This window comes from Pleurodeles waltl, chromosome 4_1, assembly GCF_031143425.1.
Source record: "Pleurodeles waltl isolate 20211129_DDA chromosome 4_1, aPleWal1.hap1.20221129, whole genome shotgun sequence".
In the NCBI taxonomy this organism is placed as follows: domain Eukaryota; kingdom Metazoa; phylum Chordata; class Amphibia; order Caudata; family Salamandridae; genus Pleurodeles; species Pleurodeles waltl.
In genome coordinates this window covers 656,411,734-656,426,340 of record NC_090442.1, presented here as the reverse complement: position 1 = coordinate 656,426,340, position 14,607 = coordinate 656,411,734, and the positions used below count along the sequence as shown (strand labels likewise).

At 41.5% G+C, this 14,607-nt stretch overlaps 1 protein-coding gene across 1 annotated transcript in view; it reads left to right on the top strand.

Moving 5' to 3' along the window:
* The window catches only part of PLXNC1 (plexin C1), a 449,291-nt gene extending 439,634 nt beyond the window's left edge, over positions 1-9,657 (top strand). Inside the window, exon 31 of the mRNA XM_069229118.1 lies at positions 9,346-9,657. Coding sequence (XP_069085219.1) covers positions 9,346-9,450 — 105 coding nt within the window. The 3' untranslated portion in view covers positions 9,451-9,657. The remainder of the gene's footprint in view (positions 1-9,345) is intronic.
* Positions 9,658-14,607: the final 4,950 nt, after the last annotated feature.

Here is a 14,607-nt window from a genome sequence, read left to right as displayed (position 1 = left end):
GGAGCAATGATGGCAAACATTAATATATGCAGCATTGGGGTTGTGGTGCTAGATGCCTTAGTACATCATGTCATTTGTCTCTATATATGCCTGATGATTCCATGATGTGAACTTTTCATTGTCAAAACATTAATGCAGCTCTGATTTAGGAATGATTTGAAGACACACCACTGAAAGAACACTCCATCATAACACAGTAACAATTCATCATCAAAGTATCTTTATTCAGTCAAAGAGACCATAAAAGCACCGACAATAAAACAATTTTTTTTAAAAACACTCAATACAATAAAATAATTCATCAAAATTAACAATTGATATTAAACGTTGTCATTTGAAAAAAACTCCCCAATTACAAATTAAAAGCATAATTCTTCCTGACTTTTATAGCAGCAACAATGTAACTAAGCACAGCAAAACTGAGTCCAGCAGAGGCTAAAATTTGTAACAATCTCATACCATCTTTATAGGAACTAAGGTGCTTGTGCAAGAGCACCAGACGTAAAAAGCAACCTCTTATAGAGCGGTACAAAGTGCAAAAAAGCATAAAGTGTTCAGTGGATTGGGGGGTAACACCATCACATGGACAACATAGTAAGGATGGAGACCAAGACCCTGCCAATGGAATGGAACTAACAAATGGATCGTATTTAGTCTGAATCAGAATTAGTGATTCAAGTTAAATAGGGTTTGGTGCCTGAGTTGGTAAATAATTTAGAACACCATCCACGTGCAGTGCACTCTCAATTCCAATCTCTTCTCTAAATGACCCATATCTTTTTATTACCATCTCTTTTGTTTGAGGGCCGATGTATTCAGGAGTGTTGAAAAGGGAATTCCGACTCAGATTATGGAAAGTCTTCTTAACATATGCCAGCCATGATATATTGGCCATATTGTCTAGGTTAAAACAATCAACCAGGACTTTCCATGAGAAACCTGCCTTTGGGGAGCTCAGTAGCTTCACCCATAATAAAAGAGTGGCCATGATTCTCAATCTTCCAAAAAGCCCTAACTCAGTTCTAAATGCATAATAAGGCTCTGGTAGTTTTGGGAATGGCTACAGGCCTATTCAAAAACTTGTTTTCAGCTGTTTGCAGTTTTCCTAGGTCATGATATCCCCCACACTCCAGCTCCACATACACCAACTGACAAGCACTTACTTTTATAAAGCTGAATCAGTTTCTTGAGGGGCTTCTGGCTTAACGTTTTGGCAAACCTAAAATTATTATTGCAGGCTGCTTTCATCTTCTGCATTCTTTGTGTAATTAGCATGTCCCACGATCTATTAACATCCAGTAAGATGCTGAGATAATTAAAAATAGGGTACCTTGGCTATTGGGATGTTATCCATGTAAAACTGCTTTGTTCTGGTATTCCTCAGTCCACATGCCATAATAAATGACTTTTGATGGTTCACCTTAAGGTTTAATTTCTAACATGAAGGCGTTAAAACCTTTTAAAAGTTTCTGTAAACCATTAGCTGTAAATGCTAAAAGGACCTCATTGTCCACATAGAGAAGTACTGGGGCTGCATGAGAGTCGATTCTCGGGACATCTTTGCTACAGGAACTCAAAAAATCATCAAGGAAATTTATATAAATAAGAACAAAAAAGGGGCAAATATACAACCCTGCTTGACTGCTCTTGTTGCCTTTATTGGCTTTGTACAATCCCCATGCTGAGTATAACCACCTTTGTGGTTGTATCCCAGTGTAATGTCTTACTAAATCCACCAGTGGGGGATCAACTCACACCTGGTCCTTAAGTTCCCATTATTTGCCCCTATCTACCAAGTCAAAAGCACAGGAGAGGTCCATTAAAGCCATATGTAAGGCACCTATCCTGGCTTTGACGCACTTCCGAAAAACTAGAGGGTATGCTCCACAGCCCCAAGGCCTGGTTGGATACCATATTGGGCTGGTGAGAAGAAGGAATTAGCCTCTGGCCAGTTGTCTAATTTGCCCAGGATAACCAGCCTCAAACCTTTCGCAGTTTAATCTAATAGTGATATCGGCCGTTAACACATGGCTTGGTTCCAGTCCCCTTTCCTTCAGATAGGTACAATTATTGATTCCCACAATCAATCAGTTCATTTTACCCTTATTATTGATCTTAAAACATTTGTTATTATTGGTGCCCAAAAAGCTACTTTGTACTTAAATAAATCTATCTGGACACCATCGGGGCCTGGCGCCTTCCCACTAGCTGCACTTGTTTGCTTGTTTACAGATGTTAGATCTGTAAATTCTGTTACCCGTTGTTCATTTAAATTAGGGGATTCTGTCCAGGTGCCCATTTCGTGGAGCCCACCTTGATCAACTGAGTTAAATATATAATAAGAAGAAAAATGCTCAACTCAGTCCTGCTCGGAGATGTGCTACTCTACACCAGTAGCCGGTCTATCTGTAAAAAATAGGCGATTCACTGTATCCCAAAATCATTTATTATCTTTCATTTGGGCAGCTTTTTCCAGGTCTTTCCTGGCTTTCACTCTAATTTGCTGCTTTCTTCGTTCGCTGGCACGTTTATAATTCTTTCTAGCTTCTCTGATTTCTTCAATGTTACACGCGTTCCTATTAGTGGCCTTTTTTAGGGCTTTTAGTATTGCGGTACAGTCACGACTAAACCATGTGTGAGGAGAGCCTTCTTTTCATGCCTTATTCTTAACTAACATGCATGAAGCGATTCCACAAATTCCAATAACATTTTCCCTGATCTTGTTAGGGTCAGCGTCTAATGACATACAATAAACAACTTCATTAGTGGCCACAGTCATCAAGTCCTTAAAAACATGTTGGCGTCGATGTCAGCCCATTTCATACAGATCCCTTTATTTGCAGTATCACAGACTAGGGGTGTGGGCATGTCTGATGAGCCTAAGTTGAGGAGGATAGAAACATCTAAGGCAGTAGAGTTATGGTCACTATACAGGAGAGAACAAACCTCATAACCAGCTAACTTCTTAGCCACATCTGATGACAAAAGCACAAAATCAATTGTACTGCCCTTGCCTCTACCCACAAATTTCAGGGGATTTTCAATTCCCTGTACATAGACATCTGAAGAGAAAATCAGGTCATAGGAAACAACAATCTGATTCAGAGCTTCGTCGTAGGCCGAGTGCATAAACTTACTTATGTCTGCCCCTTGATCATTTGAAAGCCCGCATGAGCAGTTTCCACTGTGAATACTTTCCCCGATGTTAAAACCACCTTCCCATATAATTGATCTATGACATTTCCTACAATGCACAAGTTCTGGTATTAATTTCCCCAAATCCTGAATAATGCCTACCGGCTGCGCTGAGAATAAATAAATTAAAAAAAAGATCAATATTATATTAAAGCAATTTAACAAATTAAGGCTTACAATTTGATAATACGGACCAGATGCTAATATTTTAACCTCCACATTTCTAATTGAACATGAAACAAAAATAAGCCAAGCTCCCCTTTCCTCTGCCTGCTGAAGACAGGGGTTGTGTAAAAACAATACAATTTAAAACGCACAATAAAGACTGAGTCAAAAACCCAAGTCTCTTGGCAACATATTATGTTAAAATTAAGGATATAAATCAGCCAGTCTTCCTTATAAATCTTCTGCAGAACACCCGCAATATTCCAAGACAAAAGTCGCAGATCTTGACCTTGCTTATCTTGGATCAAGGCTGTTAGAGGTTACTGGTAACTTACAGCAGAGGAAAGGTTTGTCCATGCGCTCCGCCCAACCAGATTCTCAGATTGGAATAATTGTCTTCGGGCGTCAGTAATCATCTGAGAGACCTGACAAAACTTCATATTGATTTGCATTAACCAGTGGGGCCGTAAGTAATGTTCTTTGCAGAGACTTTTGGCTTCGGCATCTCCATACATATGACCTATGCTTAGAGGGAAGACGATAGAAAGAGCTTAAAAGAGAGGCTCATATAGTGAAATATATAGAAGGGGAAATGTTCAAACGTGAGAGTAAAAAGCAGGCATAGTCTGGATCTTTAAAGTTAAGGACCATACAGTCCCCTTTTGAAGACTTTACAGTAGGGCCCACCCAATTTACCCAACAAGCCATGATGATTTTGTCATGTATTTCTGGATGATAATCTGCATTGTTATGGGTCCTGTGCTTGCTATGCCACCAGATTCAAACGAGCTTGGCTGATAAAGGGTGATACCCTGAAACCGGTCCCAGGATACTTATTTCTGGTTCAGGGAGGACCTGACCTGGTAGTTCGGGCTGGACTATTCCCCTGGGGAACAGGGTCAAGACTGGTTTGCATATGGCTGAGTCTAAACTGTAATGGCATGGCAAGCAAACAACTGATGGATTAAACCCAGATCTGTGACTGGGGGTGAATGTTTGATTTGCTCTGCATTCCGTCAATCATATGTTGTTTTTGCATCTGCATTTTTCGTGCACCAGTGGGTGGCTTTATTATTAAAGCTTTGACAGTCTTCATATACACCTTCTTTCAGCGGTGGGATACCCAGTAGCACAAGTTTATACAGAATGCATTCTGGTGGTTAAGTGCAGGGTCTCAAATTTACCTTGGGGGAGTGGAAGGAGACAGACTAAGGCTGATTAGGCATGGTCGATTCCCCTTTACGAGTATGGCTCACACATTCTTGAATTACATTTGAGTTGTTGGTAGCCCCTCCTTCCTGAGCACTAAGAACTTCATTGGCCCTGCAATTGTCAGGCTGTTGGGGTTTTGTTAAGTAAAATCAACTTGCTGTTTTTCTCTGTGGTTCTGAGCGTTTCCGTGAAATACCTCATCTAAAGCTTCAACTTTCCCTGACAAAAGCCTAATTTGACCCCACATTTCTTCCCTAAAAGACAATATTAAATTCTCCACAGAACAAATTATAAACTGACTGCATGTTTTAAATGCATCTCTGACAATGTCCATAACTATATAGTTAGTGTCTGGCAGGTTTAAAGAACCAGGTGGTGACATAGATCTGTTTCTTTCTCTACTACAGTGTTCCAAAACGGGTGGGTCCTTTTGAGTTTGCCCTTGTCTTCTTCCCTCTACTTGTTTTCTTTTTGTCCGCAGTAAGCCTCTCGGAGATAAAGAGCATAATGGATCCGGGACTAGATTTGTTCTGTTTAGCTGCTTTAGGGATATGTGATGCACCTTCCATCTCATTTATAACCAATGGGTTGGCATTAGTAGCTTAATCAGAGGCATTCTGGTGTGGTTCAATTAGTGGGGAAGACGGCTCAGAAATCAATTCTTGTACCACCTCTATGTGGTCTTCGACCAAGTTTAACTTGGTCGAAATTACCTTCATGACCGAGGTAAGGTAGTTAGATATGAAGGAGGTAGAACATGGACACTTCTCACCCCCCTTTGGGGCCTCAATACTTTTTCTCCCCATTGTGATAAGCAACCCACACCTTGTAGAGTAGCTTAACTATTGTTTATGTAAAAAAAAAGTCTGCACAGCATATAGGCAAGGGTACAAGACAGCACCAACCTTTTTAGGAGATTTCATTTAGGTGTTAAGTTGGTGGTATTGTCTACACAAGGTCTGAGTCCAGGGACGAAGAGACCAGGCCCAGTCCAGCCTCGTTTGGGTGCAGATAGGCTCGTCTTGCCTGGTCTTCGCTGCGGCACAAGCCCAAGCATATCCCGCATGTGTCTGTGCAGTGGGGAATCCTCAATGCCTTTATAGCACATCAGGAAATTGATAGAGCCTGCGCCTCTCAAATGCGTTGCAGGCTGGGGGACGAAGTCCTACCACAGCCCGAGATTACTTGAGCCAGCAGACCACAATCTGTGTCCCCCTGCAGTAGGGAAGCATCAGTTGCTTTATAACGTGTCAGGAAATTGACAAGGCCTACCCCTCTCAAATGCAGTGCAGGCTGGAGGACGAAGTCCCTCCGCAGCCCGAGATTACCGGTGCCAGCAGTCTGCAATGTGTCTCTCCCATGAACAATGTTATAAATCAGAGAAGGTGCCTGGAATCTCACAGTGTTGAGAACTGGAAGCCAGTGGAGCCTGCGAAGGTAGGGGTTTGGGCTAAAAGGTTCCCAGCAATTTATACCTGTCACAACCCAGGCAGCATAATTTTGTACCTTTAGAAGGAACCATATATATTCTCTTTGTAGGTCCAAACTATAGGTGCCTGTTACTCTGCCTCTCTTCTGTCCTATAATAGACTGCCCACTTCTGGGTGTACAATCTTTTATTTGAAGTTTTTGTATGAGATTATATGTACGTGTTTCTAGCAGAATCCTCTTTTCAGGGCTTGTTCAATCCTGATCCAAACACTACAGTTAGCAATCTACCACCATTTTGTTCACTCCTTAAATACCTCACCTAAGTACTGGTCAGTAACTATAAGAATTCAGTAACGAGCCACCCACCTCTACTATTATGACTTAACAGCATTATTGCCTTTGACCATGTACCGAGTTCTATTGCCTTTTTAGTGAGGTTTCTGCTGTACAAATACAATATTGTTAACCATTTTTTTACATTTTGTTTTTAATTGTTTGAGTTCAGGATTCTGAACCCTATTTTTCAGAACATGGATTTCCTTGTATCTATTGTGTTATCACCTTTCCTACTCCACTCACCCATTGTCAAACCCCTGTTTCCAATACAATGTTTTGTGTTCTCTACTGTGACTTAAAAAAAAAACACTTTTTAGTACTTTTGTCTAGTTTTACCCTTGTCCATCACAACACAGTTGACATGAGAAACACCATTTTGCATTTTTATTTTCAAATCAAATCAAATCAAATCATTAACATTTATAAAGCGCGCTACTCACCCGTGCGGGTCTCAAGGCGCTCACTCTATTTACCTGAAGTAAATAATTATTAAGCAATGTAATTTAGTGTGCAGATTTATTTGGGGGTTCTTTATCAGTGTGCTAATCAAGTAAGTGGTAGCCCAATGAATCTGCTTTGTTTGCAATCAACAATGACAAAGGGTTTAAATAAGTTGGGTTTCGCTACCTGTAGCATTTTCTGTAGCACATAATGTACTGAGGAATAGAATAGTGTCTGCATATGGTAGCACAATAATGTTCTACTCTCCAAAGTAACACCTACAATAAATCCATGTGTTCTGATAGACATTTTCAAAAGCTTCATGGTCAAGACAAACATCCAATGAAAATACAGATACCTTATCTACAGCCTTCGAATAGAACACATTTCCAGGTGGTGCTTAGCCCATGGTCCAACAAATGCACTAATCCACTTTGTTAAAATGATAAAACAAGCCAAAGCGAGACATTATCTGGAAATGTCTGTGTTTGGGAGACCGGTAGGGCACGCCACCTTTTTTTAAGATTAAGTGGCATGCAGCTTTAATTGTCTAACCTTCCTGTTCTCGTCCTATCCTAATCCTAGTGAGTAAAATTAGAAAATTCCGGACAAACAAAAAGCCTAGTGGTCATGCGTTTAGTTGAAAAAAAAAATGTATCACAAAGACTATACTGAAGCGTCTCTAGACACCGATCTGAACTCATAATGACAGCACAACATGAGAGACAAGAGTAAGAAAACAACATGTATCTAATGGAAACTTCAAACTTGGATGGTGGATGACTCGAGTCGTCCGTCCAAAAGGTGTTCTAAAGATTAGCTCCGAGGTTTAATAGTCTTTTACCACCGATAGATTTTAAGTGCAAAGGCGGTCGATGCAGCCTCCCCCCAAACTGACTGTACATACAAGTGGTAGCTGTGGGTTTCCCTATGATATCATGGGCCTGTCCCTTGGATGTCTCAGTGGTATACACCTGGACTCTTGAAATGGATTCTGACATATACATGGAGCAACTGCAGTTTTTTTTAAACAACTGGTGTGTTCATCTTCATCCCTTAGACATACCTGTTACTAGCTGCATTTCGAACAGGCTATTATTGTTCAACCGCTTGTTATTGATGCTGGGAATCGGGAGTTTGTCTTTTTAAGCCTTATGTTTTCCATAGCCCCAACAACCATAGCTTTTAGGGTACGTGGAGCAAGCTAAACGATGACCCTCAATGTATTCAAACAAATATATATCTTTCCATCTCCATAGATGCCTCAAGGATTGCACTGATGCTCTGTGCCAGACTGAATTACCTAATGCTGGCATAACATTCCCATACGTCTAACTTGTGGGTCTCAACATTCTTAAATCAATGGAACATATCTGGGATACCAGGAAAATGAAAGGAATTCAATTTTAGCTATGTTTCCATCACCCAATGTAATAGCAAGAAGATAACTGAGATGCATCTCTGCCCCATGGAAAGAATTTAATCTGTGTTTTTTTGTGATCTTTACATTCACATGCTTACTACTTTTGTGTATCAGTTGGGCCTCTTCAATCAAAAGAGATGGTTATGGAACAAAGTATGCTAGACATCCAAAGTAGTTTAAGGATTTAGGGCCCGATGTACAAAGCATTTTTCTTGTTGCAAACTGCTCGATTCGCAGAATTGGGCTGTTTGCGACAAGAAAAAAGCATTTCCCAATGTACAAAACCAATTTTGCTATTCGGTGATCTATTTACTGAATCACAAAAGGGTTTGCCAGTCACAATTAGGAAGGGGTGCTCCAAGGGTGTCCCTTCCTAATTCTAACTCTCAGTGGTATGTATTATTGTTTTGTGACTGTGAATGCGGTCACAAAACAATTGCAGTTAACACCAATTTCAAATTGGTGCTACCCCATTCTCAAACGGGAAGGGGTCCCTCCTCTGAAAAAAATAAAAATAAAACTTAATTTTTTCATTTGAATTACATCCCGTTTTCCTTTAAGGAAAATGGGATGCAGTAAAAAAAACTGCTTTATCTAAAAAGCAGTCACAGACATGGTGGTCTGCTGTCCCCAGCAGACGACATCCCTGTGAGTGTGGCCATTCCCAAAGGGGTCCCAAATAGCAACCTACCTCGGGAAATTTGATGAGGTAGGTCATTTGCAACCCCGCTGGGAATCGCAAACTGTGCTTAACACTGTTGTATATTTTGTTTTGCGACTCCCAATTTGCGATTCCCAAAAGGATCTCAAATTGCGAGTCGCAAAACAAAAGGTCGTACATCTGGCCCTTTGTACCATACAGGACAGGACATGTGGCTGGCTATTGAAAACAGTGATCATATGACAATTATTGACTTACTGCTCTCGTCTTGAAACAATGACTAATCCACAAAGTTATAGTGAAGGAAGATGATTCAAAGAGGTTGGTTTTCTTATAGATTTCAGAGATATGAGTATTGATCTTTCTTCCTTCTTCTTACAACCCTGGATAACTATTCAGTTATGAAATGTAACCATAAAGATGGAGAGAGGTGTTAGAGGGAGGTACTTAAACAATTTTGTTCTTTTATTTTATGTTGCAGGTGTTAAGCAAGCTTGAAAAAGATCCTGAGCTGGAGGAAGCCCGGAAGCAGCTGGTGCACCTCAAAGCCATGTTTGAAGAAAAGAAGAAATGCAAGTGGGAATGAGATGAAGAACGGAGAATTAAAGACATGGATTGAGTCTTGTGAAAATGTTAGCAAAATGATTTACGGAAATGTGGTGGTGAACTCAGTGCTTCAGGAGAAGTACTGTGGGTTATTAATCCAGTAGTATTCCTGCCTATTCTTAGCATCCATCAAATGGTGTAAATGTTAAGCTTTGTAGTGCCTTGTAAAGACTTTGTTATTCTCGTCGGTTGGCTCTCATGTAATAATTGTTTGAAAATTTGGACATACATGGAGATATGAGAGATGGGACTGGAAGGTGACACAAAAAGCTAAACCTTGCCATCAACATCATCCAGATTTATTTTTGATATGTATATATATATATATATATATATATATATATATATATATATATATATAAACCCTCCAAGGCAGGCCCAGATTGCATGAGGATGAGATGGCATACACTGCTACTCTGAGAAGTTTCAATGAAACATTATGCCTGCAGTTCTTTATAGCAAAGCACAGCTCAAACAACTCACACAAAAAAGTAGATTATTGGAGAGTTATGGGTTTACTATCAGGTTTAGTCCCCACCCAAAGAGGAAGGCTAAACCAGACATCTAAGTACAGAAACGCAGTTTCAGCCATATTGAGCCTAACCTTTGATGTGCTGCTTGAGTCTCTATGCACAGCAATCTATGGATCCATCTTACATAAGGGGATTCATGGAGGAAATAAAACAAATATGCAGTAATGGGGCTGAACAGGCAGGGCTGTTTACTTTAGCCTTAAAGAACCGTCACATGAGCCTTCAAGGCAAGTTTAACACCTCCATCAAATTACATTATTGTTCCCATGTCCAGTCTTTGCACATACTACAGAAACATGATCCAGTTTACTATCCAACGCAACCAACCAAATTTGTTTTTGTCAGGTTACTGAGCATTGAATCAATCAATCAGGTTGACTTTTCCTGTAATTTTTTTTTTTTTTTTTTAGTATTTTCTGATATAAATCCAGGGTGTTCTTATTTGCTTTGTTATAGGAAAGCCAAGCGATCCGAGGTGAACAGTAGAAAGTGTAGATGGTGGGATATTTTAGAACAGCATTAATGGATTTAGTTAGGAATGTCTACAGCAATGTAGTGTGATCCATTAGGATTGTAAAACAGTAGGACATAATAGCAGTCACCAGAAAAGCCCTCAGCTATCTGGCATTTAGACTAAGTGCCTGATTACGACCTTGGCGGATGGGATACTCTGTCACAAACGTGACGGATATCCCATCTGCTGTATTCAAGTTCCATAATATCCTGTGGAACTTGTAAAACTGCGGGCGGGATATACGTCACGTTTGTGACGGAGTATCCCATCCACCAAGGTTGTAATCAGGCCCTAAAAGAAATTAGGCAGTAGTGACTTGCAGTCTTAATTAGAATTTGGTGGACACAGTACTGAACCACAGACATGGTGAAGTACCCTGTCCACCTAATTGTCAGTCCATGCACTGCCAGCAAAGCATCCACTGTTTGTACCAGTGGATACTATTGACCAATAATGGCCTATTGGCTGTTAGGCCATCAGTTAATAGACATCATATGTTTTTGAAAAATGAAAAACAAAAAACATACTTGTCGGCTGCTCAGAAAAGTTACATGGCCTTTAGAGGAGCCGTAGTGCAGCTCCTCTAAAAGGAAAATATCTGTGCCAGACAGGGTAAGATTTCTAAATACGAAGGATGATCATCTGCCAGGGTGGTGGAGTTCATGATTTCCACCACCCTGGCAGGACTGCAGGACGCCTGCCAAATGCTTAGTGAGGACATTGGTAGTTAGGACGATCAGTATTACTGCAACCACTCTGGTGATTAAGTATTTGCCACAGGCTTTCCAGGCCAAGCTCAGAGGCTGTATTGGTATCAACATGTTGAATTAGTATTGTGAAAAAAATCTAGCATCATGGTTGTACTATTAATGTTGCCAAGTATGCCAGCTGGCATGTAGGGCAGCAATGAAAGACCACTACTTTTGTTCATCTTGGGCAGGTTCCTTTATGGTGCCTCTGCTGTGGTTCAGAACCTTAATTTCTGATTCCACAGTTTACCTCCAGGTGTTCTGGTCTTACTTTCCATACTTGAGCCAATATTCCTGTGTCATACATAGTCTGCACATTTCAGAATGCAATGCAATTCTGATCCTGCACTTGGATCTTAGAAGGTCTGTCAGCCTGCCAGTAGTTTCCGTGTGGCTTTTACTAATGTCAGTCGTGCATGTGTGAGGCAGAGACTTTTGAAGTCTCTCATGCTCAGAAGTTTTAGTGGTTCTTGCTGCTGTTTCCGTAACTAAACACTCAATCTGGAAGATGAGTTGACCGTGCTTCGGCTGGTCATTCGCTTTTGATCTGTCTGGCTTGTGAGACCCTGCCAGGAAACTAAGCTCCCACTGGTATACCTCTCCAGGTCAGTGAGACACGCAATCCCTTGACCAAATCATGGCTGTACATAGTAGTAATACAGTTTCCACGAGCACAGAGCATTCGGCCAGCTTTCAGCCAAAACCCAAATAGCACTATAACGAAAGCATGAATATTTAGGCCCATATTTAAACTTTTTTAGCGCCGCATTTGCATCATTTTTTGACGCAAAAGCAGCGCAAACTTTAAAAATACAATTGTATTTTGAAAGTTTGCACCATTTTTGTGTCGAAAAGTGGCGCAAATGCGACGCTAAAAAAGTATAAATATGGGCCTTAGTTTGAAGCTTCAGCCCTGAGCCTAGTTTTGTTTCAAAGGAAACAAAGATGACATACTGTGGGGCATATTTATACTCCGATTGCGCCAAATTTGCGTCGTTTTTTTCGACGCAAATTAGGCGCAAAACTAACGCCATATTTATACTTTGGCGTTAGACGCGTCTAGCGCCAAACTATGAGTAAAGAGCGTCATTTTTTTGCGTGAACGCCTTCCTTGCGTTAATGATATGCAAGGTAGGCGTTCCTGTCCAAAAAACTGACTGCGACGCAAATGCGTCGTATTTATACTCCCGGGCAAAAATCACGCCCGGGAGTGGGCGGGCCAAAAAACCCCGCATTTGCGCCGGATTTTAGCACCTGGGTCAGGGCAGGCGTTAAGGGACCTGTGGGCTCAAAATGAGCCCACAGCTGCCCTCCCATGCCCCCAGGGACCCCCCCTGCCACCCTCTTTACTAAGACAGGAGTCATGTAAATGGCGTCTGGGCGTCGTTAAAAATGGCGCAAATCGGGTGGAGCCGATTTTTTTGCGTCAACCTGACTTGCACCATTTTTAAGACGCCCTAACGCCATTTTTCCCTACGCCGGCGCTGCCTGGTGTACGTGGTTTTTTTCCACGCACACCAGGCAGCGCCGGTCTGCTTGCGCCGGCTAACGCCATTCAATAAATACGGCGCCCGCATGGTGCTTCAGAATGGCGTTAGCCGGCGCAAAAATTTTTTACGCTAAACTGCGTTAGCGCAGTTTAGCGTCAAAAAGTATAAATACGGGCCTGTATGTGCTTGAAAACACGCCAAAATAACAGGATATTTTGAGAATACCAAAGAAGTCATCATAGTCAACATGCATATGTCACTTAATTTTTGTGTCTTTAGTTACCCTGCTGAAGAAAGACATTTCTAAGGGACAGCAAGCCTCCTGCAGGTTTAGCAAGCCTTGCAGAAAAAAAAAAACTTATTTGTGTAAAACTTTTAGTCATAGACCGCATGTTCAGTTGGTAACATATTCCCTCCACTCTACCAAAAGGCTGAGAGAAAGTAGAATAGTCAACATCAATCACCCACTCCGGTTCAAAGAGAAAAAAGAAGGTTAAAAGCGGGAAAACATTTGAAACCTATGACTGGGTAGAAACTATGGGAAAAACTCAAATGGAAATATGATCACAAAGTCACTGACAAGTTCACAAGATGGCTCCTTTTACTACTGTTGAGATACAGTGCACTCTTCTTTACACTAACCACACTTTCTGTTCCGTAGCCATTTATCAGTGTTACAGTTGCGATGACTAATGTGGGTTTGCATCTTTTACAGCTTAATCTCTACGGTCTGAGCGTATACTGTAGTCAAATGAGAAACAACACGTTGTTCTTTACCATTTTCTGTTCCTACCGTGTTTTGTCTGTACTTTCATTACATTTTATCTTCAGTTTTTTGTTGTTTGTACATTGTTGAAATATGGTCCTTGTAGTCCCCAGAAAGGACGGGATTTCTGGATATTCAGCATGAAAACAAATTGGCTCAGTTAAGATCAAGCATTCCCATTATACTCAACTATATCGCACAAATATACATGTTAGATGTGAGGAATTTTTCACTTGTTTGTGGCAAGTAGAAACAGGAGGTGCACACCCATGATGCTTGGATCACTCCTGCCTTGTTTTCTTTTTCACGAGTAGATTGCATGACATTTGCAGGTCATGAGCTGTTTCACTTCACATGTAAACAAAGGTTTGGGGGTAGAACTTCACATATTGGCCATTCATGGTCGTAAAATCCTCAACAAGGACTAGGATTACATTTTCCATAATAGACAATTGCAAGGAATAAGGGGATATGTGGCAAAATACACTAGAAACAAATGTTTCCGTTAACAAAATCCTCAAAGATTGTCTTCCATGCTACAAAAAGGCATGTTCTGATACACAGGGGCGTGGTTTGCGTGGCAAAGATGGCGGACGTGTTAAGCTTTGCGCCTGTTGCCCCATATTCTGACATTAATCCTGCTCTTCCCCCGTGCCATCCATGAACCACTTGTAGCGCTGCTGATGGCCCATAAACACAGCGACCCTGGGGAGCTGCAGTGCATCTCGCCTCATTGAAACAGCCTCTCCCTTGGGTGAGGCTTCAAGCTGCAACCTACTGAGCATCAACGCCCCATTGATACAATCGTGCCATGCCTCAGAACAAAAGGCCAGCCCGACCTGAAGTTATTACTGGGGTGCCTATGATCCCATCTGCAGCTGCCCGCTGTGGCCTTCATGCTCCTGCTGGCCTGAGACCCGAGCGTATTGAGCGACCGGAGGTCTCCATTAACTTACCTCCTTGCTCCGCCCTGCACCACGTTCACAGTGAGGCCTACAGCTGCCTGGGAGAACGACGGGTGAGGCAGAGAGCTCTGCCCCTCAGGGAAGACCATTTTTGCTGCTGTGATGATACAGTATGGGCAC